The 27381-nt window shown below is 49.5% G+C and overlaps 2 protein-coding genes across 11 annotated transcripts in view; one reads left to right on the top strand and one right to left on the bottom strand.

The window, feature by feature from the left end:
* The first annotated feature begins 4676 nt into the window (after positions 1-4676).
* Positions 4677-20001, top strand: TBC1D22B (TBC1 domain family member 22B). Of its 3 annotated transcripts, XM_051808994.1 has the most exons (13): positions 4677-4823; positions 8754-8810; positions 9735-10045; positions 10939-11118; positions 11620-11690; positions 12119-12247; positions 12680-12745; positions 13648-13762; positions 15664-15770; positions 16110-16185; positions 16506-16633; positions 16868-16963; positions 17453-20001. In XM_051808994.1, exons 1-13 carry the CDS (start codon positions 4768-4770, stop codon positions 17579-17581), a joined length of 1521 nt encoding a protein of 506 aa, XP_051664954.1. In that variant the 5' UTR covers positions 4677-4767; the 3' UTR covers positions 17582-20001. The 3 variants fall into 3 exon arrangements, with proteins under 3 accessions (XP_051664954.1, XP_051664952.1, XP_051664951.1); XM_051808992.1 differs by lacking the exon at positions 8754-8810; XM_051808991.1 differs by lacking the exon at positions 4677-4823 and having other exon boundaries at positions 4846-8810.
* A 1-nt stretch (position 20002) lies between these two features.
* Positions 20003-27381, bottom strand: part of BRPF3 (bromodomain and PHD finger containing 3) — a 33761-nt gene continuing 26382 nt past the window's right edge. For all 8 annotated transcript variants that reach the window (XM_051808984.1, XM_051808985.1, XM_051808989.1 and 5 more), the window contains 3 exons: positions 27024-27121; positions 24904-25058; positions 20003-22322 (listed from right to left, as the gene is read on the bottom strand). In XM_051808984.1, coding sequence (XP_051664944.1) covers positions 22139-22322; positions 24904-25058; positions 27024-27121 — 437 coding nt within the window. In that variant the 3' untranslated portion in view covers positions 20003-22138. The remainder of the gene's footprint in view (positions 22323-24903; positions 25059-27023; positions 27122-27381) is intronic.

Consider the following 27381-nt stretch of genomic DNA (forward strand, 5'->3'; position numbering starts at 1 on the left):
CTTGCCTCTTCCCTAAGAGGTTTGGCCAGGTGCTGGGCCAGCCCGGGCACTCCGGGGGAAGGCCGGCAGTGCCCAAGCAGCGCCGCTTTGCCAGGGGCGTCGCTTGCAAGAGCGCCGCCGAGCGCCGGGCCCTGCCTCACAGTCGCCGCCTGGCGGACACGGCCGGGAGCGGCACTGCAGCCGAGCGCGGCGCTGCAGCCGCGCGCCCCCCCCCCCCCTTGGCGAGACCCGCGGCGCCTTTCGCGCGTACGGGCCTTTCTTCCCTAAAACCTGCCCTTGCCTAGAAAAAGCTGAGCAATTCACAGAGTTGCTGTTTCCAGCCCAGCTTCCCAAAGGATTTCTCTCTCCCGGCAGCACAGACGGGGTCCCCGAGGCAGCGGGGGCAGTGTGCAATGCCAGGGCACATCCGAACCCTCCCCTGCGGCGGCACGCAGGTGCAAGCTTCTCCGCAGAGGCGAGCAACTTGCCTGTCGCTTCCCCGGCCTGCAGTCCCCGATGGCCGCGGGAGGGGCAGAAGAGCGGCCGCGCCCCCCCCTCCGACGCACCCAGCTTACCCCGGGGCCGATCTCCGTCGGATCTGCCGCCGTGGGTCGCTTCCGGGGGGGGGAAGGCGGCGGCGCAGCCCCGATAGCATCTCCAGGGCACGGCGGGAGCGGGGGCTGGAGCGGGAGCGGGAGCGGGAGCGGGAGCGGAGCGGAGCGGAGCGGGACGAGCGGGCGGCGCGGCGCGGGCGCGTGGGGTCCTGAGACGGGGGCTGCCCGCGCCAGTGCCTGCCGCCGCCCACGAACCTGCCGCCCGCACCCGGCGCCGCCGAGCACCCCGCCCTGTCCCCGCAGCGGGAAGCGGCGCGGCGAGACGGCGCTGCGGGCGCGGGGCGGGAGTCCGGGTCGCGGCGGAGGTCAGGCAACAGGATAAACGCCTCTCGAGGCGAGGGGGCCTCTCGCCGCCATCTTTAGTGTGGCCTGGGCTAAGTTCCGGTCCTGGTGGCGCCATCCTGAGTGTGGCGTCAGGGCGGACTTCCGGGCAGGGGCCGCCATCTTTAGTGTGGTCGTTCCGGTTCTGGGGGCGCCATCTTTACTGTGGGCTTGGCTGACTTCCGGGCCGGGGTCGCTATCTTTATGTACGGACTTTGAGGACTTCCGGCCTGGGCGCTGCCATCTTTTTTTGTGGGCGGCTTGGTAGCACTTCCGGTCCTGGAGGGCGCCATCTTTAGGGGTGCGCCTTCCAAAACAGTCCGGTCGCTCTCTACTTCCGGTTCCCCGGTTTACCAGGAGAACGACCCTCGCTAACTTCTGCGCTTTCGCCCCAAAAATCTTCACGTTATTACCCCCCGCACACACCCCGGCAGAGACTGGAGACCACGGCTCCCGCCGTGCCGCCGGAGCCGGCCCTTAAGTAGAGCGGGGAGCGCTGCAGCGGCACAGGAGCCACTGCGCATGCGTCGCCGTTTCCCCTCGCCCGGCCGCCCTTGGTTAGTACGTCATCGCCGGCGTCTCGATAACGACTGCGCATGCGCCTCTGTCTCCACCTTGGCTGCCCCCCCCACCCACCACTCGCCTTCGCTTTCTTACTGCGCGCGCCTCGCCCGCTTTGCCGGGGCCCCTCCCTCACATTTCGCCGCTCCCCCTCCACTGCCTTTTCGGCTCCCTAGGCTTCCCCCACCCACCTTTTGGGGTCCCCTTCTCACAGTTTAGGGGTGACCCCCAAGTTACGGGGCGGAGAGGAAACCCTGGGGTGCCCAAGAAGGCTTGTTTTTCCCTTTCATTTCACTTGTCATTTTATTATTGCCTTTTAAGTTTGCTCGCTTTTATTTTTTTTTCTTTAATTTTCTTTTGTATTTTTCTATTTCCTTCTTTATTCCTTTAATTTTTTATTCTCTTTATTTTTCATTTTCTTTTCTTTCTCGTTTGCTTTTTATTTTTTTAGTTCTTAGTCCTCCAGAGAGGAAGAAAGAACACTGCAGCTCCTCTGGGCCACAGAAAGGCTCCCCTGCCCTTCCCTTAAACACAAGGCCTGCAGCAAGGAGTGCCCCGGAAGCCCGCTCCGCTCCTGCCAGGCACTGGGGCTCACCCCCAGGGGGGCTTTGCCAGCACCCAATGGAAATTAAAATTACAGCCTGGGCAGTAAATTAAAATTACAGGCCGGCAGGTCCAAGAGCCCCTTGATTTTGTCTGTGTTCCAGTCCCTGGCTAAAGAAAGGGTAGAAGAAGCGCAGTTGTTCCTTGCCTCTTCCCTAAGAGGTTTGGCCAGGTGCTGGGCCAGCCCGGGCACTCCGGGGGAAGGCCGGGCAGTGCCCAAGCAGCGCCGCTTTGCCAGGGGCGTCGCTTGCAAGAGCGCCGCCGAGCGCCGGGCCCTGCCTCACAGTCACCGCCTGGCGGACACGGCCGGGAGCGGCACTGCAGCCGCGCGCCCCCCCCCCCTTGGCGAGACCCGCGGCGCCTTTCGCGCGTACGGGCCTTTCTTCCCTAAAACCTGCCCTTGCCTCAGGAAAAGCTGAGCAATTCACAGAGTTGCTGTTTCCAGTCCAGCTTCCCAAAGGTTTTCTCTCTCCTGGCAGCACAGACAGGGTCCCTGAGGCAGGTACCCTAGCCCTCATTCCATCCCCGAGCTGTAACCCTTGACTGACTGCTCAAAAACTTGGATTTCTGAAGTCATCTTCAACACAGTAGCTTCACCTCAAGACCGCACAACACTTGTGAAAAGCTGACAAGTTGCAGCTGACACGATCAGGAAATCCCAAAAGATGCAACACTCCTACGAAAAAGAAAAAAAGTGGGGGGAAAAAAAAAAAAAAAGAGCAAATTACAAAAGCATCTTATCATCCCTGAACACAAGACACAAAAGGAATAACTTCAAAAACCATGCATTCAAGTGCAATCCTCTTCACGGCCACATACAGGTCTGCTTCTTTAGATGCCAAAGCTGGTGGTTTAATAATGCTGAAATAATTTGAGAGGCTCCATTAATTGAAAGAAAGGAAGAACTCTTAATCCTTTGAAGCCTGGCTGGTGAATGAGCTCCTTGCCCAAAGGCTGGGGCTAATATACCCCTAGCCACGCCTACCTCCCTTCCCCTGAGGAACGGGGAAAAGGGAGGATCCAAATACCAGGAGGTATAAAGGCTCTGGGAGAAGCAGCACCCAGTTTGCCTCTCTGAGTTAAATTCAGGATGGCTAAAGGGCTTGAGGCAGATAAAGCTCTTTCTGTCTTTAGAGTGTCCAAGGTGGCCCACCACCTGCACTGGAGATCCTGAGGTCTTAAGCTTTCTTTCCTGGGGGAGACAGCTGTTGTTCTTTTGCTCAGGTAGGCCTATCAACTGTATCTGACACACAAAAGCTTTCTTTCCTGGGGTTGGAGAGCAGTGTCCAGGAAAGGCCCTCTAAATACCTCTGAAAGCATCTGCTGAGTTTTCAGATGTGCCATTTAGTTTTTCTCTCGTTCACCCAGATACTCCATGCGATTATGGCTGCAGTCTCAGGTTGCAGCCAGTTACCCTGGATGGTTTGCCTAAAAAAATGTGAGACTCTTTCAGTTCTCCCTGTGTGTCCGGGTGACTTTGGTAAATCATTTCTTTACGGTGTCAGAGGGATAGGATGTAAAGCAGATTTGAACATAAAAGGCCAGAGGAGCACAGCGAGAAGGTGGGTCATCACCTGATGTCAGCATGAAGATGTGACTTTTGGGTCCATGTTTACTTGATGGTTTAGGGATTGATTTTTTTTGTTTTGTTTTGGTTTTTCTTTTTTTTATGAGGCAGAGCCCTTGGCCCAGGAGGCTATAGGGACCAGAGGGGAGGTGAGCCAGGTGAGTACTGGTGAGCATTGACTCCGGGACAGAATTAGATGCTCTTTTACAGGTGTTGTGGTTTTGGTAAATCTGGGCACAGATGGAGCCTGAATTTGGCTTTTTTGAATTTTTTCAATGCAGTTTGCTTTTTAACTCTTTCTGTGCTCTGTATGTGCTTTTTTCGCTTATTTTTGTGGGATTTTTTGCAGTCTTTTCTCCTATAGGTGTTTGGTATTGTTTAGGGGGTGGCAGTGTTAAAACTTTTGGTCAGTAAGTTGCATAATTAAATGACAAATTGCATAATTACACATTATTAATTATTATTTAGCTCTCCAGATGGGAGTAAGAGGGGTGGAGAATAATAGTCATAATATGACTGGCTTTACTCCCATCTGGAGCACTAATTATGGGCTATATGCAGTATAAATAAAAAAGAAAATGGCTCACTCTCTGGGAGTAATTTTTAATTTTTTTTTTAATTAAAAAAGTCTGAATAGAAACAGCTTCTGTTTCAGACTGAAGCAGCCACTTCACTGAAGCTAAAATGCCCCCCTCCCCGTGTGATTCGAATGGCGCGCAGGGACAGCGACGTCCAGCGATAATCAGCAAAGCGTCATTCCGCGGTGGTCTCCCTCTTAGGCCCCTTCCGCCCCCCCCCTCCTCCGCCGTGCGATGGTCTCTCCCGCCCCTCCGGCGCAGTAGGCCCCGCCCCCTCACATCAGTCACTCCCTTGCCCGCTGGCGATTGGCCGATCTGCAATGCCTTGCCCGAAGTGGCCAATGGCGGTGCTTTGCCCGCCCGGAGTCAAGATGGCCGCGCCGAGAGCTGCGGACGGGCGGCTCTGAGGCGGCCTGCGGGGGCCGCCGCTCGCTCCGCGCCCCGCTCCGCTTCGCGCCCCGCCGCGCCGGGGGCCGGCCGGCCGGGGGTCGCTCGCTCCCGCGCTCGCTGGCGCCGGCCGGCCGGGCCCGCCCCTCCCTCCGCCATGGCGGCCGAGAGCGGCCGTCAGTTCTGGAAACGGAGCGCCAAGCTGCCGGGCAGGTGAGCCCGGGGAAGGGGTGCACGGGCCGCAACACCCACCCTCCCAGCTGGGGGATGTCGGGAAGGGGAGCTGGAGCCGTCCCTCTGCCTTGGGAAGGGGCTGTCACCCACGCTGGCTCTGGGATTGAGGGTCCTGCGGTACTTCCCTGCAAAGCTGGAGGGATACCAGGCGTTCCTATCCTGGCTGCAGGGCAGAGGAGCTGGCTGGGGACCTAGGGTTCCCCCCCTCTAACGGGGTAGATGCTAGGGGCACCCCAGGCTATGGGGCAGAGAAAGTTTGACGGAGGAAGGCTTACTGTTTAAGAGACAAGGGTAGGATCAGAACTGCTCACTCATCTGTAGGACAAGGCAGGCTGTGTGGGGGCTGTGGGGACGCCTGTGTGCTTCCTCTGCCCCATGAGAAACAGAATGGAGGGATCAGGGCCTTGAAGGCCCCTTTGGGGTGGCCTCAGAGCCAGGACTGGACCATCTTCCTTTCCACAGCTTCCTTTTTCCGAAGAAAGCTCATCCTTTCCTGAAGTCCTTAGAGGTATCACTTTGAGTGGCAGCAACTCTGTCCTAGAGGGGTGCCCCTGCCAATGCCAGTAACCCCCCCATTATCCTTCCTTACGTAGGATGTTAATTCTTCTACACCTTTACTCAAGATGGAGAACTTAGAGGGGCTCTCTGTTTGCACCTCCCCTCAGTTCCTCTGGCTGTGATGTCCTGGTTCCTGTCGAGGCATGCACGCTCACCCAGGGATGGGAGAAACAAGTGAAATGTCTGATTCGAGTGGTATTTAGGAAGAAGAGGCTGGTGGTGAGGAAGTAGATGCTCCCTATAATGTCTTGGGAGCAAGGCTGCCATGGGGAGAGGGGGTCTGCCTCTCTGTGAAGGCTCTCACAGGTGCTTTTCACATCTGAGGGCTCTTCACATTTGCTCTCGTTTTCCTTATGTGAATCCTGCCCTTCCCCTCCTAGGGTACACACACAATCTAAAACGCTTAGTTGGCTTTAAATCCTGCTAGACCACTTAAATATTTCTAATGTGCTTTCACTCATCTCTCTGTCAGTGTGCTGACTCCTTCAGGTTGGCTGGACAATCCGGGTCTGTGGCAAGTGAAGAGAAAGCAAGGAGCACTCAGCGTTCCTCCTCTGCTCCTCATGGGGGAGGAAAATGCTGTGCTTTCCCTGGGTTATTTTGTCTCCTGATTGCTGCTGTCTCTTATTTGAAGGTCTTGGATGTGCGCTCAGCTGATGGTCTTGGGCACCATCTCTCTTCTGCTTTGGTGACTTTTGAGCTTTGACTTGGAAAGCTCAAACCAGGTGAACCGGTCTGGGAGGCAGCCGGTCCTACCTAGACAATACACTCCATCGTAGAGTTTTTGGCAGTGTTCTCTCCTGCTCCTAACTGCCTACTTGGCAAATATCCGGCTGTGCAGGAGCCGTGTTACCATCCCCAAATACCCTGTGTGCCGGTTATTTCCAGGGACAGTTACCGATAGGTCTTGGGCAACGTGACCACAAAAGGTGGAGGTGGGATGTGCTGCATCCACGGTCGCTAGACAGGAAGCTTCCTTTCTTCTTTTTTGTCTGAGCTTTGAGAGACCTTCTCGTACAGATTCTTGGCTCTCTCCTTTCTTTACCCTGACAATCTGGCAAAAGAAGGCTCTGTAGAGATTTGGACGCTGTGTTAGCTTCCTTTTCCATGACACTTTGTGCATTTGGTCACTCAGTTGTATTAGCTTTCATTTGGTGCTTTTGATCCCTCTGAATTTAGGGTGGTAGAACTGGTAAATATTGTTTTGTCTTTCCAATGCTATCCTATAGTTTTTGCATTGGAAATTCTCTCCCCAGTGATTTCCTGAAGATGCTTTGGCAGGGTGGTCTAATGTGTTGTCATCTGTGATGTGGTGTTTATTTCCTGCTCTTTGGAGAAATGGGCAGCCAGTGTCTGGTTGGGGCTATTTAAATGCTGTTCTAAAAGGGGAGAAACAGTCTGCTAGAAGTAAATATGTTCTGTGTCCAAAGGGGCACTGAAGTTTCATGGATATGCTTTCTGTTGCAGTGTCAATAACCCACACCCTGTGATGATCTCGTGAGCAGTATAACACAGGTAGCACAGCCATTGTACCGTACACCGTTAGTCATCCATTGTACCAGATGCTGAACATTCAGGTAACAAAGAGCCTGTCCCAAAGAACTTAAACTGAGACTGAATGGGGGAGTTCAGTCAGTCTGGGAGCACAGTGTCAGCTTAGATCAGCACAAGATTCTTTGTTTGGGAGTGTCTGGGCTCTGAGTCTTTAAAAAACTGTTTTGGAGGTGGGACCCTCTGCCATTATATCAACCATTGGCCGATTGCTTCAGAACCCCAGGAAAGAGTTTCCTCACCCAGCACTGGCTGTCACATCCCCTCCTCTCTCTCTAACGTGCATCATTCATTGGTCTCGTGAAGTTCAGGCCTTTGCAGGCAAATCAAAGCAGTTGCCCATTGGCAGCCTGTGGGTCTCAGCGCAGCGAAGAGCAGCGATGTCCTGGCTATCGCGAGACAGTGCGAGTTTGGTACTGGTTATGGGAAAGGCTCTGCTGGCTCCTTTTCTGCAAGGAGCTGCCACAAGTCATTGGGAAACAATGCTGATCTGGAGGGGTTGTTTTTCTTACTCCTGATTATCTGCTTGCTGTGGCCATCCATGGAGGTGCCTCTGCTTAATAGCTGTGCTGACTTCTGGATGCTCATTAGTCATCACACTCTATCCTACCACCCTGTTAGTGGGTAAACACAGCCTTTTCAGCACTTCCAGCCATGAGGGACAGGTGCTGCAGTGGTGAGCCCACTCCTTGCTGGGCTACTCTGCCAGGATCTCTCTATGCTGTGGTTGTTTCCAGTCTCTGCCCTGGATCTCTGCATCTCTTCCGTGCCAGCTGGACCTGTTGCTTCTGCCTCCTCCTCATCATCTGGTTCCCAGCGTGCTTTCCAGCTGTACCAGGCTGCCATCCCTCTCCTACACGGCGGGGCTCTGCTCGTTTTACTGCCAGGCACCATCTGCAGCTCCTAGAAACCAGACCAGCTCTATTGACCCACGAGGAACTTGTTTCTTGTGTGCCAGCTCAGAATGGGCCTTTGTCTTTGCCGTGGGTCGCGGGACTTGTTTTTCAGAGATGGTTTTCCAGGGTGAGGTGGCTGTGAATAGTTGCCCAAATGGAGGTAATAACTCAGAATCCCTGTCTCACATCCAGAGTCTGCAAAACCAGCGATTAGCACTTGTCTAGTAGCTCCTCTCTGAGGTGATGTTCCCCATGCAGTGTGTGGAGCCCTCAGGCTCCTGTTCCATTAGCCCCACTCCACAGAATGGGGAGCCAAGGAACTGAGTTGTGGTGACTCATTTCAGGCCACATAGGAAGTAGTTGATTAAGCTGGGATTTGGACCCGAGTCAAACCACATACTGTACCAGACATTCCAATGCCCTAGCGTAGGCTATGATCCTGAGAGCCAGCATGGGGTTCAAACCCTCAAGTGTATTTGTGGAGGATCCCCAGTGTCACTGTCCTTCCCTGTCCCACAGGCCTTGGAAAGGTAAATTCCCAAAACTGGAAGTCCCCTCAATGGAAAAGAGAGTGAACATCAGCAGGGAGACTGAGACACGTGGTCACTTGGAGTGAATCGATGGCGCAGAAAAGAGCAGATCTAAAATCCCAGTTCAGACTGGAAAGGGCCTCAGAGTTTAAACAAGGCTTCTCTTTGCTGCTGCAAAGAACAGATCTGTATCTGAATGTGGGACTTTGGATCTAAGGCTTTTAAGTTAGAAGGTTTTTGAAGTTACTTTTGGTCTTATATTCAGCTCCTGAGAGCAGACAAGAATTGTGACCCCAGCCTAAGATGAGATTATTCGTGGGACCTCTTTTTGTAGTGTCTTGGGTTTGTTTTTTTTTTCTTTCCCCTTCCTGCAGCATTCAACCTGTCTATGGAGCACAGCATCCTCCCCTGGATTCCCAGCTCACCAAAAAGTAAGTGTTTATCTCCTGAAGATGCAGGCCACAAGACTTTGCAGGTTTTTGGCTATAGTTCTGCAGTAGGTGGAGGTCTCTAGCATCCCTGGCATTGTGATATTGCAGCAAAGAGGGACAGCAGTGGGGTGCTGTGCTGTCTCGAGTGCTATGAAAGCTTGCACGGAAAGCTTATTTGCTGTGCCCTTTATGGCCAGAAATCCGTACAGTAACAGCCCCATCAAAGGAGACAGACCTTTTTTTTTTTTAGCAGCGGTGTCTGATTCTTCTGCTCTTTGGAGCTGGAAGAATTAAGGGAAAGGGAGGTAAAGCTGCCCAGCAGCTACAAGACTGGAGAACCGCAGCACCGTTATTGGCATGAAAAGTCAGAACTGATCTGAACTGGCTCCTTATCCCCATCTCGTGCTGTGTAGTGGTGAAAGTTCCCTGCTTCAGGTGGTGGACTTTGACTCTTGTAGCTTAAAAGTAAATGCAAAGGCTCCTCCTGCGCCTGAGGAAAGAACCAGGCTGATCTGGCTACTGGGAATGATCACAGCTGTATTGGGACTGTCCACGGGAGCAGACCTGCTCTGTCTAACCTCTGACATGCCTCTCTCCAGGTTGCAAGACTTTTTTTTGTACCTGTTTTCTGTAGGGTGGAGGAAGGCAAAGCTGGAGGAATTGTATTTGCCCTTTTGAGCCGGGAAGCCTGGCTTCTCTCCAGATGTCTGCTGCCACTGTGGCCTCCGTGACTGCTGTCAGAGCAGCTCAAGTTCTGCCTCCAGTGGGCAGCCCAGACAGACTTAATATATTCCTTAGGTCTGGGAGGAGGAACAGGGAAATTGGATAAAGGGATTGGCTGATTGGAGCCAGGATGTGGGGAAAGGAGACAGAATGGACTCATGTAACGGCATGGCTCTGATACTATTCCTCTCTGGCTCGCAGCTTTGTCAAGGACCGCTCCAAGGCCAGCGCATTGCCTATGAAAAACAAGAAGGCCTCCAGCTTTCATGAGTTTGCCCGCAGTACCAGCGACGCCTGGGACATCGGTGATGACGAAGATGACTTCTCTTCCTCCTCTTCCTCTTTGCAAACTCTGAACTCTAAAGTGGCCAAGGCCACAGCAGCCCAGGTTTTAGAGAACCACAGCAAGCTGCGGGTTAAACCTGAGCGGGCCCAGTCTACTCTCGGTGACATGCCCACCAACTGCAAGGTCATCAAGTCCAGCAGTGAGGCCCAGCTCTCCAGGACTTCTGGTAAGAGCTGTCTTCAGGGGCAGCCTCCTGCTCTAGTGCTCTCCTACTTGACCACTAAACTCAAGTGCTTATTGCTACTCACAGGGTATGGGCAAGAGGCTGTGACACAGCCTGTAAGCATAACAGAGGCTTTTTCTTCCTTGTAGTATCCTGTACTCCAAGCATTTTTAGTGGCCTAGTCTTAATGTTTCAGTGTCCTCTGCTTCTCAGTATCCTGCTACAGGCATGTCTGTCCAAGAGTATCCCATGTTCTGGGTGCTAAGGGAGTTTGGAGATCTGTTAAGTTCTTGCTTGGGCTTGCTCACTGTCTGCTTCCTTTGTGGCCTAGAGTGTGCTGCTCTTAGTAAAGATCTGGATGAGGTCCTGTTGACACCAGGTCGATACAGCTTGGGCAGGGAATTGGGCAGCATCAGCCCCTGCTCACTCTGCCTTGTCTGCCTGTGCAGTGAAAGTAACCCAGAAGGTGGCGCTGGCAGCCCATTGCCTCCTCTCTCTGCACTAGCAATTAGCTTTGTTGCTATTTAGATCAGTGGAGAGCAGAGCAGATCTGATGGTCAGTTCTGGAATTCCCACAGCTGCTTCTGCCTTGTCACCTGTGTCCTGCCATGGTTTCCCATGTGCAGAGGGAAGTCTGATCCGCTTGCAACCGGGTGTCTGGATGCAGGAGGAAGAAAGGGAAGGAGAAATGGGGGGAAGCGATGGAAGAGCTGCAGCAGATGCCTGTGAACCAGCCGATCCATTGGAGTGGGCCAATGACGCTGTTTACTGGTGCTGGGGAAGAGAGGGGCGAAATCTGCAGTGGCAGGTCTCTGAGAGTGGCTAGAAGAGTGAGGAAGGGTTGGAGAGGTGCAATCTCCTTCCAATCACCTCAGTGCAGCATCTGGTCCTTGCAGAGGAGGCCTGTGTGCGGACCCCCCTTCAGAAGCAGCAGTCCCTTCCCCTTCGACCTGTCATTCCACTTGTTGCCCGAATCTCTGACCAAAATGCTTCTGGTGCTCCCCCCATGACTGTGAGGGAGAAAACGCGGCTGGAGAAGTTTCGACAGCTCCTTTCCAGTCACAACACAGACCTGGGTAAGTGTGGCAAAATGAGGGTGCCTCTGGGTGGGAAGGGGAAGGCAGAGGGGGTCTGCTGCCTCTATCAAGTTGTAATTGGCTCTGCTTCAGAGTGGAAAAAATGACTACCTGCAGTTGCACCAAGTGGGATGGTTGCACAAATCACTCTGTTGGCAGATGATAATGTGCCCCAGCCACTTCCTCTGTGTTCCTTATCATTCTCCATCTTGTATATGATGGTTGGGATCACTGGGGGTTGTTGGACTCTGCACAAGAACTGAGGTTCTGGCCCACTGGGGCCCCTGCAGCTACCAGTTCTGTGCCCGAGCTAAGCTGAAATCATCTCTACTCCCCTTGCAGCAGAACCACATGCCCAGTCATTGCTAGTGTGGGAACCTTCCTGGTGGCTCAATGTCTCCAGAGCCTGCAGGAGCAGACTGGGCTTTCCTCTCCTTCTAGGTACAGTGGTGCCTGGACGTGCCTAGGATCTAATCCATTGCCACCACTGTCCGTTTGCAGATGAGCTGAGAAAATGCAGCTGGCCTGGTGTACCTAGAGAGGTCCGGCCTGTGACATGGCGTCTCCTCTCAGTAAGTACTTGGAGCTCTGACACAGGAGTCTGGGGGGATTGTGCTGAGCCAGAGACCTGCTCCTAGACCTTCATGTGTCCCATAACCAGCTTTGCTCGTGTTTTATCTGTGCCCGGTCCACAGGCGAGCTCTAGGGTGTTTTTGATTGGGGAGTGTTATTGCTACATCTTCTTTGAGCTCAAAGCCCAGACTGGTGTGGGGAAATATGCGGTTCACTCTCACGAGGGAAAGTGAATCCAATGAAGTTGGGTTCCTCCAAGATCCATGAAGACGTCAGGCTCAGAAAGCCAAATGCCATGAAAGCTCTTTCCCCAGCTCCTGATTTTGTGTACCTGATATTTCTGGGTGCACAGCTGACTGGTAGGATTTCAAGGGATGGTTTGTGGTCAGGAACAGGGTCTGCCCTGATATGGGTTTTCCCGGTGCAGGGCTATCTTCCTGCAAACTCGGAGCGTCGAAAGCTGACTTTGCAGCGCAAGCGGGAGGAGTACTTTGGCTTCATTCAGCAGTATTACGATTCCCGGAATGAGGAGCACCATCAAGACACCTACCGACAGGTATGAATCCTCTGCCAGCTGTCCATCTTTCTGCCTTGGTTATGTCCCTTTCCTCTCTGTTGCCGCTGCTTGTCCATGTGGTTAGGGTGATGCTAGAACTTTCTCTAGCTGTAGCTCATAGGAGTCCTCTCCTTGGGTAAAAAGCACCATGTTTCTGTCCTTGTTAGTTTAAGCTTTCCCGAAAATGATCTAATAATAAATTTCAGACCCAAACTCTTTCCCAGCTCTGGCCACCTGCCTGCACCTGAGCATAGGAGACTGGAGATAAAACTGTAGATGATTTTCTCGGTACAGCTGTCATCTCTAGCCCTCACTGTGCTTCTCAGCAAGTGCAACTCTCGCTTGGTGGGATGCTGAGGCGCTTTAACCTGTGATGAGTTATTGTGGCCCCAGAAAGCACAGTTGGTGTGTGTAACCCACCCTCTTTTCCAGATCCACATTGACATTCCAAGGACCAATCCACTCATTCCCCTCTTCCAGCAGCCACTCGTCCAGGAGGTAAGGGGAAGTGAAGCTCCTGCTCCACATTTGCCGTGGGGCGTGTGTGTGGAGTTAGACAAGCATTTCTACTAGTGAGTTAGCTTTGTGGGGAAACTTCCCTGGGTCACAGCTCCTGATGCAAGTACCTGCTGAAACCGTCTGGTCTTGTCCCATATTTCTGAAAGACTTGGAGCTCGAGGGTTATGACATCATCTCTTCTGTGGCAAGATGTAGCCAAGAGTTGGTAAAAGACCTGAAGCTTTTGTTTTGAGACAAATTGGAGGCATTTGAACCCGAAGAGGAGATAGTTCTGTTTTACTTTGAAACGTTTTTTGTGCAAAGTGGTATGTGAGCAACCCAGCCGGGGACAGGTTTGAGAGATGGCCAAGAGAGCCCCTGTCCTCTTTGGAAACAAGCCCAGTGTGCACATGCGGTGTGTCAGAGCATGGTGTCCGTGAGGATGGGGCAATTTGGGAATAGCACGTTGGTTGTTGTGGGGGAGACTACTCTTTGGGAACTATCCCAATCTGTGATGTTTTGCTGGGAGTACTGTGCTAATACTTAGCTTTCCACCTGATGTTCAGCAAAGCATGCTGCTCTGATAAGAGGCAGCCCTGTCTTGTGGATATTAAGCAATGTGGTTCTTGAAAAGTTGAGTCTGCTTTTCCTCAGGCAGCGGCTTTGATGAGGAGTCTCGACTGGACTGTCCTGTTCACTGAGAGCGGGCTGGAATATGTGGGGGATCTGTGGATCATACAGAAGTCTCTCCTGGGACTTTTATGCTTTTTACATTACCTGTATTGCTATAGAAAAGCCTGTCAGTGCATGGTCTCCACTACCTGAGCTTAGCAGTTATGCTTTTCTGCCTTTGCTTTGTGCATGGCTAATGCAGGTACATGCTTTCCCTCGTTCTTCCCTAGATTTTTGAAAGAATCCTGTTTATCTGGGCCATTCGACACCCAGCCAGCGGCTATGTACAGGGAATCAATGACCTGGTCACTCCATTCTTTGTTGTGTTCCTCTCTGAGCATGTTGGTAAGTTACATTTGCTGCTTGAAGCACTCTTGACGATGGTGTTTGAAATGGTGTGAAATGCTGGCATGAGGAGGACTTGTCTTGCAGGAGGAGGGGGTGATGTGTTCTTCCTTCAGAGTGCCTGTGCCAGGTTGGAGATGCATCTTGACCTCTTACTGTATCTCTACTTCCTGGTTGAATTGGCTTCAGTTTGATAATCTTGCTGAGCCCCACAGAAGTTAAAGTGCTAAAAGTGGGTTTGCATTTGAATGTGCTTAACAACATTACAGTTTGGAGGAGAATGGGGTCTTTTAGGCACTGAGGGAGTTTAGGCAAAGCCCTGGTATACAGAGTTGCAGGAGGGTCTTGCTCTCAAAGCTTGGACTTGGAGACAGTTCTTGCTCTAGGAGGAATGAGTGAAGTATAAAGAGACCCTGCTGAGAATGTAAAATAAGCTATTTAAGTAAGGATTCCTGTCCCTTGCTGCTAGTACAGGTGTGTTTCTCAAGCTGAGAGATTCAGAAAGCGAACTGACTTCTTCCTGCTGCTTTTGGATTTCTTGTCAGCCTGTGGCTTTTAGATGGAGATCAAGTCCTCTCCACCCATAGCGTTTTTGTTCTTTCTCCATCTCTAGCTGTGTTTTGGAGTTGATGTTAATGCTGGGATGTCGTAATCCCTATGTTCAAAGGCTCTTAGTTTTCACTGTAAATAGAAGGAAACAGGAATGTATAGGACTGTATGACTAATACAGTCATACATTCATAGAGTCATACATTCTGTCCCATTGTATGACTGTCCTATACAATGGGACAGAAATCCCATTGAACAAATATTTTTAAGGTTTGATCCAAAACATGTTGAAGTTGGTGAAAGCCTTCCACTATCAAGCTAAGGCTTTGTAAACTAGTACTGATCTGCCTCTTCTGAGGATATTGTGAAGAGGTAAGCCACCTTACTTTCCACTGTGACAGTCAGTGTGCTCAGGACCGATCCCTAGGAAATGCTGTTGCTCCTTGCAGCCTGAAGGAGAAGGCACAAAATGCTACCAGCTGGAGTGAATTCCCTTTTGTGGGAGGTCAAGAGCATTTCAGGTCTGAACGGGTTCTCTTTGAGTGGCCTCTCCTGTGCCTTATTGCTTGAGCAGCATCGATGGCACATAGTCCTCATGGAGGCTCAGGATTGATTTATTGGGTTAGCAGTAGAGCTGTGCACAGTGAGTTACCTATGTAAGAAGGGAACTGGTCTGAAGCATCAGAGCTGCCTGTGGGTACCTGGTGTGACTTCTTGCATTCCTGTTCCATGTTGATTGTCATGGCTTAACTCTCTCTGCATGTGGCATCAGAGTTCATGCTGCGTTGGCCCTGTCCATCACTTTGCTGGGGTCATGCTTCTCACCATCTTCCAAGGCTGTTTTCACCCCTGATTGAAGCTTGCTCTGTGGATGTGACCTTCCTTTCTCCAGCTATCTCTGAAACTTGTGTTGGAGAAAATCCTCTGCGTGAGACCCGTTGAATAGAATTTGGCCAAGCAACATCATGCATCACCCTTATGTCCCCAGAGCCTGCGATTTAAAAACCAGCCTTTTGGTCACAAACTGTCTTGGTGGCTGCCTGCTCCCTAGCCCTCACTCCAGAAGGAATGACAAAAACGGCAGTGCTGTGGGATCCCTCCCACAGTTCCCTGGGGAGCTGGGCTGGGTTCAGCTCATGGCTGACAAGTCTTTTGGGATTCTTAGCCTTTCACCTGAGTTGGAGAAGTAGGTCAGTGCATGGGTACTGCGATCAGTGCCAAGCACACCTCTCACATGCACAGAGTGTTGTAGTCCTCTTGCAATGCTTTGGCTTGATAAAGCCCCTCTGTTTGTCCCACGCGCTGCCTGGTGTCCCCCATCTTCCTGATGCTCTTCGCTCTCTGTTTTGCAGAGGAGGATGTGGAAAACTTTGATGTGACAAACCTGTCGCAGGATGTTTTGCGGAGCATCGAAGCTGATAGCTTTTGGTGCATGAGCAAGCTGCTGGATGGGATACAGGTGAGCCTCTGGGACCATGGAGATTTCTCTTCCCTTGCTGGGGTAGCAGTGTGGTTGTCTTCTCTCCCTGTCTGGGTGAGTGTTCTGCACGTTCTGGCATTAGGGAGATTTTGCTACTTCACTGAGCTAAATCCATTAGTAAAATCCTGGGGAGATGGATGCTGATGGCACTGTCCTGACTAGGGACTTCACAGTAGGCAGGTGATCCTGGTGCTCAAGAGCCATGTCTCCTTGGATCATGACAGTCTCATCTCCCTGTCGAACTGGTGGTGATCTGGTTCTGATCGTTTCTAGCTGTTGTTAAAGCTGCTGCTTCTGACTTGTGGCCTCTCCCCACAGGACAACTACACCTTTGCACAGCCAGGGATCCAGAAGAAAGTCAAAGCTCTAGAGGAGCTAGTCAGCCGGATCGATGGTAGGTGACAGGGGAACCTGATCATGTTGGCTCTTTTGTCATAACAGCAGGAGGCCTTCTTTTTAAGTAGTACTCTCTTTGTAAGTAGGGCAGGGGTAGACACTTGCTTACAACATGTATGGAAGCATGGTAGGGTGGGGTCAACCAGAAACTTCCTGGTGACAGGATTTGCTGGCTGGGTAGCACAGGGTGAGGAGTGGAGGAGTTTGGGAGAAAAAGGTCTCAGCCTGGAAGTGGGTGAAAACCAGTGTGTTCGGAGCAGTGTGCAGGAACTGGGGCACTGTGGTCCCCAGGTGTGTAAGTGAAATGTGCTGTTTCAGAGCAGGTACATAATCACTTTAGGAAGTACGAGGTCGAATACCTGCAGTTTGCCTTTCGCTGGATGAACAACCTTCTTATGAGGGAGCTGCCTCTTCGCTGTACCATCCGCCTCTGGGATACCTACCAGGTACACAGGTTTCCACTGACTTTCCTGCTGGGCATGTCACTGTGGGGCCAATTCCCTGTACATGAGAGGACAGAGGTCTTCTGGCACCAGCTGGGGAGATGAGGGAAACAAAGCAGTGTGGCCCCAGGACATTTATAGTGAGTTGGGTGATGGGTGACCCAGTAGGACATTATCCAGGGAAGTCATTCTCCAGATGATGCTGGAGGAGCTGACCCAGAGTTTTGCTCTCCACAGTCGGAACCAGAAGGATTCTCACATTTCCACCTGTATGTCTGCGCTGCCTTCTTGATCAAGTGGCGGAAGGAGATCCTAGATGAGGAAGACTTCCAAGTAAGACACTGAGGTTGAGGATAATTTCATGGGGGTAAAGGAGAGGGAAATGCTCTAATTGGGAGCCCAATGTGGACAGTCAGCTGTCATCTCAGAGCTGACTCCAAGATCATCTGGTCTCAGGAGCTTTCCTTAAAAGTAACTTTTGAGCCTCAGTGGTAAGGACAGAGAACTGAGCTGTTGGACAGTTCAAACATCACATACCAGCTCTTCCCCGCACCTGAGCTCTGATCACATGAAGTGATTGCCTTCCTGTGTCCAGCTGTAAGCCTATAATAGCACCCTTTACCTGAAGGGGCTTGGAGGCATCTGAGGTGCTTCACTGATTCAAATCTAGACACAAGCACGTCTTAATGCTGTCTCTGAGCCTTTCAGACCTATGAGTGTGGTGACCAGAGCTGCTCCCTCTGGTCGTTCCGCCCCCAAGCCTGCTCTGGATCTGCACTCTGCCTTCAACCTCTCCAAACTAAGCATCTTCCCTTCTTTCAGGGCCTTCTGATGTTGTTACAAAACCTGCCCACAATACACTGGGGTAATGAAGAAATTGGACTCCTGCTCGCTGAAGCCTACAGACTCAAGTACATGTTTGCAGATGCCCCCAATCATTACCGCCGATAGGTGCCCAGACTTGACTCACTCCTCTCTCCCATGCCCGCTCCATCGTCCTGGCCCGATCTGATCACTGTGGCATTTTTGTCATCCCAAGTCCTTGGACACTCCAGCTGGGAGCTGATCCTTGCTGTACAGAGCTCACATCAACTCTTAACTCTTAACGTGTGCCTGTCTGCCACTCCATGCGCCTGGATGTGCCATTTTGATGACTGTCAGTATTTTACACCGTGCTGGAGGCTCAAGCCAGGAAGGGAGGCCTTAAGGGGCTGGAGGAGACCATGGAGGGAAGGTTTACAGATAAACCGGAGCTGAAGATGCAGCCTTTCTGTCCTCTCCACTCCCTGTCCTGGGCTTGTCTGCCTCACGTTAACCTGCACCACGTGCGCTACCCCATCTGCTCCTTTCTCTCTTCTGACGCTGTTTGCGCCATCTCCCAGACGAAAATGCCTTATCAGAGACCTGCCTGGCCGGAAAATCCTTCCCCACGAGGGTGGCAGGGCAAGAAGTTTCTCTCAGGGCCTACCTTCGCTCCGAGGGTCCAGAGACCCCAAGCACTTTGTGGGTTCACAAGAGAGTCCCTCATGCCTGCCCTCTCTCCTTCTCTCCATCCTCTTCACCTACCTCTCCCCCAGGGCAGCAGGGCAGGCATGACAGGGGCGATGAGCACTCCATCCACATACAGTTCGAATTATGCGTGCCAGCTTGATGGAACTTTTGGTGACTGATGTTCTGTGAGTACAGCCCCCTCCAGTGTGTGGGGGAGGTGCAGGGCGGGGCTGGTAGGGGAGCAATATCTCCCAAAAGCCCCCACTCCTCCGGGGTGTTCTGTGTATATTGTGTTCTTGTGTATATGGGTCAAAGATGTACAATATATGTCTTCTCTTTGTAGCAGATTTTATATTTATAATGTGCACCCCTTGTTCTCCCCATCCTCTCCATGCCCGAGAAGGATGCCTGACTGTGGTGTCACAGGGCTTTTGGACCACTCTGGAGGTGGGGGGGTGTTTCAGACCTGCAGGTAATGTCTGTCCCAGTATGTGCTTGCAGTGTTGGGTCTGCCAGGAAGAGGTGCCATAGAAATACAGATCTCAAGGCATCCCCTATAGACAGAATTTGGGTGGTTAGAGGAGATGGGAGCTCCCAGCAGGAAGCAGGGCAGAGCTGTGTCCAAGAAACAGGGTATCCAGGCTCATCAGCTGCTGGCAAGTGCCTCTCTGAGCACTGCAGGGTGGAGACCTGCCAGTGCTGGCTGGCAGGACTCTACAGGGAGGAATAATCCTGGATCCAGCATTGGCTGTCCCTGACGCTGTCCAACTCTGTGGACACAGCCTCCCAGGAATGGCAAAAGGATCTGGCTGGCCTTTCTGCATCTGCTTTTAAATCAGGCAGGCTGGGAATGTTTTAATGCACCATTTTCTTCCCATGGGCAGAAACCATCTGCCACGTGTGAAAGGCTGGAGTCAGGAGGGCGTGAGGGTAGGAGGGCATTAGGCAGGAGGCCCAATCTGGGCCACCTTGGGTTTCTCCCAGCACTCCTGCTGCGCCATGAGGGCTGTCTTGGTGCGGAGGCTCTTGGTCCCTCTACTTTCCATTTCTGTTCCCAGTGGAGAAAAAGCAGGGGGCAGCGAGGCAGGGGCCCAGCATGTGACAGGCACAACCTTGTTGCCAATAAAACTCCAAACAGTATCTCAAGAAATCACTTTCCTAACCTGGAGTTGTTTCTCTCAGGCATTTGTCTGTGTGTACCTTTTGTTGTTTTCTCTGAGAAACAGACCCGGTGGTCCTTAGTTGAACATGAATTAAAAAACAAAAGAAAAAAACCAAACGAACCAAAAAAAACCCCACCAACACCCAACCCAACAGCAAAAACATCAACACAACTCCAACCATCAACTGAGCTGTGTGGGTCAGGCAAGTGTTTGCAGTGCACCACTGCCTGGAGGAACATGAGCCTGTGCAGGGAAGGAAAAGTGCATCTCAGGGAAGAGAGACAATGCAAGAGCCATGCTGAGATGAGAAACTCTCCCCAGGCACGTGACAGGTATCAACCCAGCTGCAGGGTCTGTCCTGCTGCCTCCACATCCCATCTGCTGGCAAGTCCCACCGTCCCTGGTCCAGCATCACCAAGAGATGTGATTCAAGCCCCAGATTGCCAATTCCCATCTCTTCGGGGCTCTCAGCCAGCTTCCCCATCAGCACGCTGCCGTGCAGGGCTCAAGGTGGGATCGCACCCTGCAGCATCTAGCCCTGTCGCCTCATCCCCAGGAGATGGTCAAGGACAAGAAACCCCTTCGTGTTTCACTTCCCCACTGCTCTTCGCAGGCCTTCCGCCTGCATCTGGGACAACTGAGATGATTAAAAGCCATCACAGTAAGTTCTAGATTTCAGGACAACACTAGCAAGGAAGAACACTTCTTGAGGGTAGCGTTTTGGTTTTTTTCATACATTAGAACATTTATTTCTCAGAGAGAAAATATAGTCTCAGACAGTCAGATTATAGAAGGTAAAATTAGGTTTTTCTTTTCTTTACAAGCATAGATTTTCTTATTACCCTTCTTATACCATCTGATATAAACAATTCTAGAAATCAAATAAACTCACTTTCTACAATAAATAGAGCAATCTGTGCTTTACAGCAGACTGACAGTAACATTTAGGTTCCGTAGCAACAGCAGGACATTAGCCAATTCAAATTCTAAAATGTAATTTAAAAAAAAAAAACAAACAAAAAACAAAACAAAACAAAAAATCAAACCAAACCAAACAAACACAAAAAAAACCACCTCCCAAGACCTTAAAGCATATACACAGGTCACAAGTCCACAGCTGAGCTACCACCTAGAAAAGTGTATGTTCCTTTAAATAAATTACACTGTGTGCATATAAAAGACCCAGCAACACAACTGAGGACTTCAAGAATAGTGACAATAGGTCTGAATAATTTAGAACATTTTACAACTATATACACAACATCCTTCCCTAGCCACACTCCATAGGTGTTATTATCACTATAAGTATTTTTACAAACCTATGTCCTACCTCTATATGTTGCAGGAATCTTAAAATTCCTTCAAATGTGGTTCCATGCCCCAGTGTATAAGAAGTGGCATTTTAAAAAAGTAGACCAAATAGAAATGGCAGTGATTACTCCCCACTATTCATTATCATTCTCTTTAGTATGAAAAGGTTAAAAATAATTTAAAAATATTGAGTTAAAAAGCAAAGTGATATTCAATCTACAATCTTACTTTGCACCTTTGGTTCTTGAAAATGGGAAAGCAAAAAGAGATAAGCAACAGAACAGATCAGAGAAATCATAAAGTCCTTGGCTAACAGAAAAGATTTTGCCATCAAGTTTCCAGACATCAGTTTGTCCCTGTGTTTTGCAATGCAAACACAAAACAACAGGGATTGTCTGCAGAGCTGGGTTTACTTGGCTTTGGATGAATGACAACGCTGGAGACCCACACACCAAGGAAAGGATATGTCTGCATGGGAGAAGGGGAAATGGCAAAATGGTTGTGTGCTTTCGTTAGCACTTGGTTTCAACCCGAACTGCATCAGAAGAAAACATTAAAGAGACAGAAAAGAGAGAAGAAAGGAAGAGGAGCCTTACACCAAATGTGCATAAACCAACACAAAAGATGTATCTCCCTCCAACCCTGATCAACCTCAGTACCTGCAGAGCTGCTTCAACTCTACTTAGACACCTTCAAAATTACTTTTACTTCTTAAAAAAAAGGAAGTTATCCTTGCTTAGATTCTGTACTGCACAGTCATGATATAAAATGTAACAGCAGATTCACAGATACAAAATAAATTTCTAGGACATACATATACACACAGATCAGGTAATCTGCTTTTCATCTTTAAAGCTCTGTGCATCTGTGCATGTAACTGTGTGCAGCAAGGGGGGGAAAGGTCATCAATATATCTCAAGCTTTTCTAAAGGCAATGAGAGAAATCTAAACATGAAAACACTATGTACATAGGCAGGAAAATCATAATGTGAACTCCCAGCTATGATTTTGTGGGGTTTTTTATATGATAGGACAATATCATTTAAAGAAAAATGAAAAGGCCAATGATGGTTTGGGTAAATTTGGCACAAGAAAGTCAAGTTGGGATTTCCGTAAAGGATCCTGGTTCTGTTACAGTGGTGGCAGGTTCCCAGGAACTACTCCAGGCTAGCTGACGACTTACAAACCCTGGCAGCACAGGGGAGGCAGGGGCAAGGGAGGGTGCATGAGGTCCAAACATCCAAGTGCTGCACTCTGCTCACTGCATCAACTCACCTTGGCTCCTATCACCCGTCAGCTTTTGCTAACTACCTTACTCCCAGCCCTGCAGACTACACATTTCCATCTCTTGCCAGCTCTTCAGCAGACACATTCAGAAAGAAGCTGGACAAGTTTTTTTTGGCACATTTCAGGGTACTTTGAGGACTGCTGAAAGCTGCCGGGAACGGTGTTCCCCTGCCAGTCAGTGCATGAGATGGTCCACTCTGCCAATGCAGTGAGCACGAGGTCTGGGGGGAAAACGAGGTCCAGTCACCCCAATCCTTTACAGGTAACTGGATGTAATGAAGGGATGGTCTCCATGCACTCGGCTCATGTGGATCATGGCTCGGTCATATGCCACCTGCACAGACTTGCGGATGCTGGTTTTTCGTCCTTCCATCATCTTTAACTTGTCCACTGTGTCATCAACACCAAGGGGATAGACTTTGTCACGTGGAAGCCACTGCCTGCAGTAGAGAGTGCAAAGACCTGTCACCAAGGGTATCGAGAGGGAAAATGGGGAAAGAAGAGCAAACACCTGGAGGCCTCTCACCCTTGCAATATCTGAGCAATCAGCAGGGGTGCGACTGCTTCACTGTACCTGGCTCATTCCTACTGCATGGCTGCTACAGGCCAAGGACATTCTCCCATGAGTTTCCAGGACATGGCCAAGTACTCCAGCTCCTCAAGCTTTCCCCACATATCTCAGCAGCCATTAGTCACTGGCTGTTATCGCCTCTCCAGGAGCAGTTACACTTATGTAATATATTTGTTTATCATTAACACCCACAATGATGCTACAAATGTTTAAATGCCTGCATTTGACATAGAAGAACCACCTGTAGCCAAAATGCCTTCCAAGCACAGTCTTCTCTCTCCTTGGAGTCCTTACTCAAGGCTTTCAATGCTCCTTGGAGCTACAGGGGAAACTTGGAAATCCCTGTACCACAGAGCAGAAAATAATACAGGGGCTTCCATGGTGGAAAGTAAGTTTTTATCCCCAAGCAAGTTCTGTCTTGTTCCAAGAAGCTGTAAGCATTAGAGGTTAGGTGGGTACAACTATCTGAGTATCACCCAAAACCAGGCAACTTCCAGTTGACATGTCCAAAGCCCAGGCTAACCCCAATGGATGACTTAAATTGCAAATGCCTTGTCTGTAGCAGGTTTTTATTTCATCCAGATTAACCAGTACACTGAGAAACATGCCACCTATCTCTCTTAATGAAGTTCAGCCCCTAGGAACTCAACCTCAGCCACTGCTAGCGCAGTTCAAAGCATTTCCCAGCCAGCCAACATGGGCGACGAAGGGCAGCTCAGCTTATCTTCACCACAAAGATGAGGGACAATTTCAGTGTTTGTGACCCTTCTGCAACATCATTGAAGTCAGTAGAAATTTAGGACTTTCCTGAGGTGCCTTATCTTCCCACAAACTACAAACAAGGCTCTAAGGGGCCACTTAAGAGTGTAAACATACAGCAGAGCTTGTATTCAACAAGAGCAGGGCAAAACCAAGGAAATGCTTATTTTTGTTGGAAAGGCAGTTTCAATTACAAGCTTGGATTTAGGTTTTTCAAAATGATGACTACAGCATGGCACTGCCATTGATTTTCTGCTAAAAATCATTAGTACCTCTTTGAGGAACATGCTCCGTATCAACTAGTTCTGGTAATCAGGAACAGTGAAACAATGCAGTGTTCTAATAAAAAGCCTCAGGAGTTTGTCTCTTGACACCTCTTTTCCCCAGAGAACACAGAAATACTTCTCAACTTCCCAAGCAGATGGCATATACTTTCCCTTTGCCTGCATTGCACCTTGTCTCCATCTCTTTAGATTGCATAAAACACTGCTGCAGCCCCAAAATGTAAGGGGAAACCCTCTCCCTTGCTGCTTTACCCCACTATGTGTTTGGCTCTGCTCTATTCCCAATAGTGTATCTTCCCTCCAGCCCTGACACCACCTTTGGGCAATGTTCACCTCCTTCCTCCAGCCTCTGGCCCTTCCCTGATCTCATGCTTCACTACTCTTCCAGGAATGCCAGCAAAAACCTTCCTCAGGAGACTAAGGAGAAGGGCTCTTGAAACAAGGCTTCTTTTTAAATTCCTGATACATTATTTTATAAAAGCAGGAGAAGGAAAGGTAAGCCCATCTATCTTCTGTTCCCACAGCATCCCAACAGTCCAGCATCTGCTCTATCTGCAGTATAAGCTCTCTGAATCTGTGATCCCAGCTGCACACTCCTGTGTGTGACAGCGTATTTGCGTGGTTCATGTTCCCATGTGGTAAATTCAGTGGGCTCAGCATGTGGCTGTCACCTCTTCCTCTTCCAGTATAATTCTCCAATTTTACAAGTTTCCCATTGTTTCATGCACAGATTTCAGAGTCCTTTTAGTATTTTTAAGGCACTTCACTTGTTTATGACTTATTACATCTGGGTGGTTTATTGTTACCATGTGAGCATGGTTGGCAATTAATGCTAAAATCAGCAGATTCAGTCTGTCTGAAGCAGAACAACAAAGGCCTTGAGATATTTCACATGCTTTGAACCTACATGCTTACACCTACATTTTCCATCCTAAACAAAGGTCTTGATTTGAAAACTGCAGGTACTTAGCACCTCTGAAAAATCAGCCAAGTCTAAATATGAAATAAACTCAGCATTTTAAAAATGTTACCCTGGAAATTTCTGGCAAATCTTTTGTGCAGCATTGGAACAGGCTGCTTAGTCTGCTAGTGTTTTAAAGTCAAGTGCTCTCTGTAATTCGCTGCAAATTAACTCTCAGTGTGCCTCAGTATTTTCTTGGTGATGTGACCCTTGAGTGTAGGATGCTGGACTGTTCACTGTGGAACTGTGAGATGTTGTGTGACTGGGCCGGGAAAAGCAGGCTGTCTTCCTTATTTAGACTCTTCTTGACTGCTGCATGTTCAAATTCTCCAATTTGCACGTAATATCATCATCATAATCCCTGTGTGCTCCCATATTTCAAAGATTACGTTAAATCTTCCTTCTCTGCAACGGCACTCACCACAGACCTGTCTGCACACACTCACCAGGTTCTTTTGTTGTCAAAGAAAAGGACAAGGAAGAGCTTTTCTCCTGCCTCTGTCTGCCTCTGCTCCCCCAACTTCAACACATCCATGGGCGGGACAGGGATGGGGACTCCATTGTGAAGCAAACCCTCACGCGGCATCTTGGGGTCGATTATCTAGTGAAACAGGGAAAGGATATTTAAGAACAAAATCCTTTCAAGTACTGAAGAGAAGGCATTTTTTTTTCTGTTCTTTCAGTCTATCCAAGCTAGACAAATAAGTCTACCTTGGATGGTAAGCAAAATTGCTTGTTATGTTTCAGTAGCTCTTTCTAAAAAAACTTCGTCCTCGAGCCTTCCCCTGTAGAAGGGAAGTCAGTCAGTTCGAAAGTCAGGCATCCAATCTTAAAAAAGTGAAAGGATCTAAATATGTGGTTCCGTGTGGCTGTAGATGCATCTACACTAATTGGTAATTCAGTACAAACTCAGTATTGTTGTGTTCAGCAAAGATCTCCCTCCCTCACTTCAAAATCATACAATAAATGTAACAAGACTGCTGTACTCCACAGGCATAACATGATTTCACAACAGCTCCATTCTGGAACAACCCAGTTGACTTGAGTGGCATTGCTCAGATTTACACTGCTATTAGATTAAAATCAGGCCCAATATTCTGAGAGAGTTGACAAGCAGTGCTGGCTTCACCAAGCTAGGGTAACACAGACTATAGTAATTTTGAAGAGAAGTAACAACAGATGCATCAATTCTCCCCAGTGTCCAAATTGTGCTATGTGATCACAGGAGGAGAACAAAACAGCAAAAGGTGGATGCAATACTCCATCTATTCTTCTTTGCCTCCTAAGGTCTTGAAAAAGTAGATTGGCTTTGACATTGGCCATCTGTAGTATGAAGGACACTTTACCACCACAACAGGCTGTTATTAAAAAAAAAAAAAAGCCTTTTTTGGAGGCAGTCTCAGTGGTTAAATGCATTCTAAACCACAGTTTAACTCTGGCTGTAGCCACACAGACAATTAAAAATGCTTTGGTTGGCCAAGATGGCTAGCAGATGCACAGCTGTTCCCTCCTCTGAGCTCCCACTTGGAGTAAGAGTATAGATGAGCGTCACAATTCCAGCAGAATCCGCCGTTTTTGATGGCATCAGAACTGTGCTCAGTCACGGCCAGGCCTGCACACTGTGTCAGCTTACGCCCAGTCTCACAGCAATGCTGCTTGGATGTAGAGACCCCTCTAATTTCTGTGATGGCCACTTTCTTTTAGCCCTTACAATTTGTCAGCAGTCACAAGAGCTGTCTGTCCTTGCCATCTGAACCAGAAAGGTACTTAAGGGCATGGCTGCAGCCACATGGAAATTACATGAAGCAGAGATGGCAGGAAAAGCCATATCTCAAGAAATATATTTAAAAGCAGCAGAAACAACAAAACATGGTTAGCCTATCTCATGTTCTTACTCATATCCTCATTTCAGCAATCTCTGTTGACAACTTAACAAGCACTGAAATGCCTGTAGTGGTAGTGGCACTTCCTAGCAACACCTGCATGCCATGTTTTGCTTTGAAAACAAGTATGGTGCTCAATGAAGACAGGTTTATGGATTTCATGTTTATAGAAAAACATCCAAAGAGATAAATATTAAGGAACTATTGTTCAAGGGACTAGGTGCAAATGCACATGAATATATTCTCATATTTAAATCAAACATATGGTTATTGAAAGAGGATCCATATGATAGGGCACCTACATGTGGAGTTGTACTCACTACACAGGAAAATGTGCAGGTACTTAAGACACCAGGTGGACCATGGTGCCTGCATTTATAAAATTTACATCTTCTCATCCCAAAAGTACTAATTACTTTCAGGTGAGGGGAGGGGAGGGAAGGGAAGAGGAGGGGACTTCCTATCCCCGACAATGAGAGGCCAATGTTTTATAAATTCTCTGCAATGCTCTGAAACAATGAGCACAGGGAAAATTAACTGCGCAAAGGGGAAAGAAAAAAAACCACATATTGCATTATTTTGGGAAGTTTTCCTTTTCTGTCTGGTTACACTGCACACTAGCACTGTGTTCTGGGCTACCTGCACTGCAAGTACAGGTTGTGAGAGAGCAGCAGGGTACTTACCAAGGCAGGGTAGGAAGGATAGCCACGGCACTTGGCCCACACAAGCTCCAAGGGCTCCAGCTCAGCCTGACTCTCAAAGGACATCAAGAGAGTTCTGCCTAAGGGACAGGAGGACACACGGCTTAGAAGGGCTATTACTGGCAAAACGGTTATGGTAACACAAGAAACCACACTGTCATCTAACCCAGGCATGATGGCCCGCATTGTCTCAGGAGCAATCAGCTAAAATAGTTGAAATACTGTTGTACTTAAAACCTCTGACAAAACAAAATGGAAAGCCACTTACTGTTTGTACCCATATGCATTGGGTGGCCAAACGAGATGTGATATGACACGCATCTCATCTGCAGGAAGTTTA

The sequence above is a fragment of the Manacus candei genome, unplaced genomic scaffold (genome assembly GCF_025592945.1).
Source record: "Manacus candei isolate 608988 ecotype Guabito, Panama unplaced genomic scaffold, ASM2559294v1 h1tg000073l, whole genome shotgun sequence".
Lineage (NCBI taxonomy): Eukaryota > Metazoa > Chordata > Aves > Passeriformes > Pipridae > Manacus > Manacus candei.

Coding starts and splice junctions, on each gene's coding strand:
- TBC1D22B (XM_051808991.1), top strand. CDS start 8,683: ATGAGATTATTCGTGGGACCTCTTTTTGTAGTGTCTTGGGTTTGTTTT. Junction 11,119..11,619: donor CAGTCACAACACAGACCTGG/GTAAGTGTGGCA, acceptor GTCCGTTTGCAG/ATGAGCTGAGAAAATGCAGC. Junction 13,763..15,663: donor GTTCCTCTCTGAGCATGTTG/GTAAGTTACATT, acceptor TCTGTTTTGCAG/AGGAGGATGTGGAAAACTTT.